At 28.9% G+C, this 4,707-nt stretch overlaps 1 protein-coding gene across 1 annotated transcript in view; it reads right to left on the bottom strand.

Annotated features, from left to right (window-relative positions):
- Positions 1 to 4,501: 4,501 nt before the first annotated feature.
- LOC106783951 (polyubiquitin-B-like) overlaps positions 4,502 to 4,707 on the bottom strand; it is a 3,012-nt gene continuing 2,806 nt past the window's right edge. Inside the window, exon 3 of the mRNA XM_014742975.1 lies at positions 4,502 to 4,701. Within this exon, the coding sequence (XP_014598461.1) occupies positions 4,502 to 4,701 (200 nt within the window). The remainder of the gene's footprint in view (positions 4,702 to 4,707) is intronic.

Consider the following 4,707-nt stretch of genomic DNA (forward strand, 5'->3'; position numbering starts at 1 on the left):
CCAACGGCATTGCACAATCACTGAATGATTTCAAGCATCGCCTCATATCTAGGTCATAACGAGATACGTTTCTGGGTTATGGCGGTTGCCCCAAAGCAGCAGGCCCATGTTAATTATATAGGATTGCGTATTACGTCGTCATCGAGATCCCAATATGCACCTATTTTTCATACCGATTTCGCTTTCCATTTTTTTTCTTTTTTTTCTCATTGTTATTTTATATTATATTTAATTATATCTATAAATGAGAATAAAAATAAAATAATATAATTTGTTTCGAATATCACACACAAAATAATTTATTATATTTATCGTAAAAGAAAAAAAAAATCGAAATAAATAATGCTGCAATCTTTTCTTTTTTATCTGAAAAAAGAAAAAAAAAAAAAATGTTCAATATTCGATATCCAAACGAAAAACTTTAGAATTTTATTTGCCAATAGAGAAAATTACTCGAGTTTATTTAACCAACCGAATATTTTTCTTTTGGTTACAATCGAAAGAATTCTGTCCCCCGCCCCCCCCCTCCTCCTCCCCATCTCTTCGTTTCTCCAATAAAAATCGGCAAAGTTGGCGAATAAAAGAGACGTTAAGAAGAGAGAGAAAGAGAGAGAGAAAAAAAGAAAAATAGATAGAAAAAGAAAGAAATATTTTAACGCTCTCGCAGTTAATCGTTCGTGATTGGTAGCAATTAAATTCGTGAGATAGACTGGAGATGTTGTTACGAACTACTGGATAAGAGAGAATATCGGGGTATCGAGAAACGGTGTGACGAACGATATACAAAAATTAGTAGAGGAAAGGAAAAATAAAAAAAGAAAGATTACAAAAGACAACAAAAATAGAAGAGATCGTAACGTTCGATGGGAACACGTTCGTAAGTTAATATTCCAAATAAGAGAGAAAGAAAATGAGGGAAGAACTGTGCTACTCGTGGTGCCGGCAAAAGCGATGGCTAATTACCGGCACTAAAAAGCGAATAACAAGGGAGTTATACGATTATCGAAGTAATAAACTGGGAAATACAATGATGTACTGATAAACGTATGTATGATAAGTACGTATATCTATGTAATACATATATATATAATTTATAATATATAATATATATTACATGTTTTCAGATAAATCTCAACCATATGCATACATATATAATCTTATACTCTTTTCAACGGATTACACGTATCATGTGTGTTTATATACCGTTCTTATATTTTTATATCTATTAAACGTAACATCTAAAATATATCGATTGATTTATCGATTTATTAAAATGAAAATAATAAAAAATAATACAACATTACCTGATAGATGAATAAAGAAACATAATCCCAAGATGAATATCGTCATGATTTTCGGTCGAAAAAGAAAAATGAAATCCTTCGAACCAAAGATCCAATGGTAAGATCAATCTTCACCCTTCCTTCAACTTCATGTCCCCCTTTTTCCTTCTCTTCCGTTATATACTTCGGGTTTAATCTTCTTATTGTCTTGAAATTTGATAATATACGATAGGAATACGCACCCAGTATAAATAGTCTTATGAAATATTTCTAAAGATGTGATACACAATTTTTCTCTAAGTAAAATTATATTTGGTAAGGGTAAGTGGACCAAGGGAAGGACAATCAAACAACCGTTCGGTAATATCGATAAAATATAAAGGATTTACGATCGAAGGAGAAGGAGGATTGTAAGAAGCTTACCGGACCGTGTTGTATGACACACGGGAACACCGTACACACAGCGTGCTACGAGACCAGTTCGAAGACTGAGTCCGAGTTCGTATTCCGGAGGCTGACTTCTCTCGGCCCTACCAGGGTACACCGGACTAGTAGTGTGTTGCCCGTCCGTTGCCCGCCTCTGGATAACGTTTCCTTCCACCATTAGGCACACACGCGGTATATACCACGCGACGACATACATCGTGCCAAGACCTCCCGAGGGGGAACCGTTGTACGTTAAATCGAGGATCAAGATCATCTCGCGTTTCTTTCGTATCCTCCTTCTTCGCTCTTACCATCACCAACAGCACCAACCATTACTGCTAACACCACCGGTATCGTAATCATTTGCGTGATCCCATTTTCCCCGTTAGTTTTTTGATAATAATTGATATTCTGAAAAATTCGAATTTACATATTAATTTTTGGTTTGGTTTTAGGCTTTAAATGTGATTGTATAGTATAGCAAATTGGATATAAGAATTAATTTAATGATAAATTTATATTTGTTGTTGTTGTGTTGTTGTATTTTGCAGGTTGATTTAATGATGATTGCTAGCAATGTTGGAAATAAGGAAATATGATAATTTTAGATGTGATTAATTTTTCAATCGAATTAGAAATAAGTAAGTTGGTAAAAACACAGAGTTAATTTATTTATAAATTAAATTTGTCTTTGGTTCTATATATATTTTACAATTCATTTATAATGTTAGATGCGCTGGTAACATTGATTCGTTGCTAAAATATAATAGAATCGAAAATAGTAATAGGAATTTGATAATAAATTAATTTCGTCTGAGTAATACTTTAATTACATGATACAATCTTAGTAACTGATAATGTTTTATTTATTAATTCTATGCAAAACACAACAAAATGAAAATGCATTGAATCATGAAAAAATAGGATATAAAAATTAAACAATAAATTAATCTTGAAATGATTATATATTTTACAGCATGATATAATATATTTAATCGTTAATTTTGGTATCCACAAGACATTAGTAATTAAAAATAATTAATGTAATTACAAGAAAATAATTTGAAAACCGCTATTTGTGCAATTTCAAGTGCCAGCTCGACATTAAAATTTAAAAATCACAGATTTTTATAAGTTTAATTTACTTCAAGATTAATTGTTAAATATTCTATCAATAGTTAAATACTTTTAAGAAATATTGCAACAATTTATAAAAAGTATATGAGAAAGCATTCTATTTTATATAATCTTATTAAATTAGTTAGATCCATAATAATTTAATGTATCAAAGTTACAGATTATTTGTTTATTATTCATAAATATAAACATTATGGAACTATATATTTATTTACTTACCGAACAAATATATTCTGCATATTCACCAAACAATTTTCTCGAGCTTCAAAACCGCGCTATTTTAGTTCAAGCGTTAAGTAGATGGCGCATCCTAACGAGCGCGCCAATTATATAAAATTTCTAAATTGTAAATTGCAAATTTCAAATTCGCGTTCCACATATATATTTATGTAAATACATTACAAAAACATAAAATATAATAAATATATTAAAAAATATAAAAGAATGATTAATTTTTTCTATAAACATATTTAGAACTACTATGCAGCAGTACATACAGCAGTAAGTGGCTACATCTATACGCAAAGCGCAAAACTTCTATCAGTTGCTGGAATATCGCCATCTGTAAACGGTACTTAACACATATGCAAGAAAAAAGTTTAAAACAAAAAAGTTTTATAATTTTTGAAAACTTATGAATAGTTCCTAATATATATATATACTTATAATATATTTATCATTTTTTAAATAATATATATATAGAAAGTAATATACATATTAGTAATAAATTATTATTCATATTAATATGCATAAACATACATTAAATACATTATTTTTTAATTCGCAAATGATACCAAAATTATTATTCTATAAAAATGACTAAAAATAAACGTCTAATAACAATCATAAGTTTGCTTCTAGAATTTTATTCGATCCAAATATTACATTGAAATTGTTTAATTATGCATATATACGCTCTCGAAAATCCATCAATTTATACAAACGCGTGAACAAATCCCTTAATTACTTCACATTTGTCGTAAATTCGAAATGATGAAAAATGGACTTATTATAGAAATACGAAAATACGATTGATATATTAAATGAAAATTGCTTTATATTCCAACAAGTTAATAAATTGTAAATTAAAAAAAAAGGAATCACTTTTAACTTTACAGATAGGGCGATCAATAACGACGTAAAAAAATGTAACAAAAAATATAAATTGGTTATATATTTATTATGATTGCATTAAGAATGAGGGAAATGGTTTAATATTTTTTATAAAGTTTGATATTTTTACGATTTCTTCAAAATGAGTTGGACATATTATTAAATATTCGATATGATATATATTACAATTAAACAATACACGTTAGGAAAGTTTATAATTTAACATAGTATAATAAACTTAGGTACTCAATGTAATAATATAATGTATTTACTAAAAAAAAGTTCATTTTTAAGGCGATAGATTTAAAATAAAATAAGTTAAGCGTATTTTGTGTATATTGATGGTTTTGTGAGCAACACTTAAAGGGTTAATAGTTAAAATTTAATTTTTTCCTATGAGACGAAGGACTAAGTAATGGGTGGATACTTTCTGGACATTATACTAATCTGAATACTATGTAATTGCCATTTCATAAAGATTTTTGAGCAAGGATCAATCTCTGTTTTTTTAGAGCGATACCTTAGATTATGGCTTGTACATTTTAAATGTTCATCATCATACTACCACCACGAAGCCTGAGTACTAAATGAAGAGTAGATTCTTTTTGAATATTATAATCAGAAAGTGTACGACCATCTTCTAATTGTTTTCCAGCGAAGATTAACCTTTGTTGATCTGGAGGAATTCCTTCCTTATCTTGAATTTTCGCCTTAACATTTTCTATCGTATCTGAAGCTTCAACTTCCA

The sequence above is a fragment of the Polistes canadensis genome, unplaced genomic scaffold, assembly GCF_001313835.1.
Source record: "Polistes canadensis isolate GaletaPanama2010 unplaced genomic scaffold, ASM131383v1 scaffold_28, whole genome shotgun sequence".
In the NCBI taxonomy this organism is placed as follows: Eukaryota; Metazoa; Arthropoda; class Insecta; order Hymenoptera; family Vespidae; genus Polistes; species Polistes canadensis.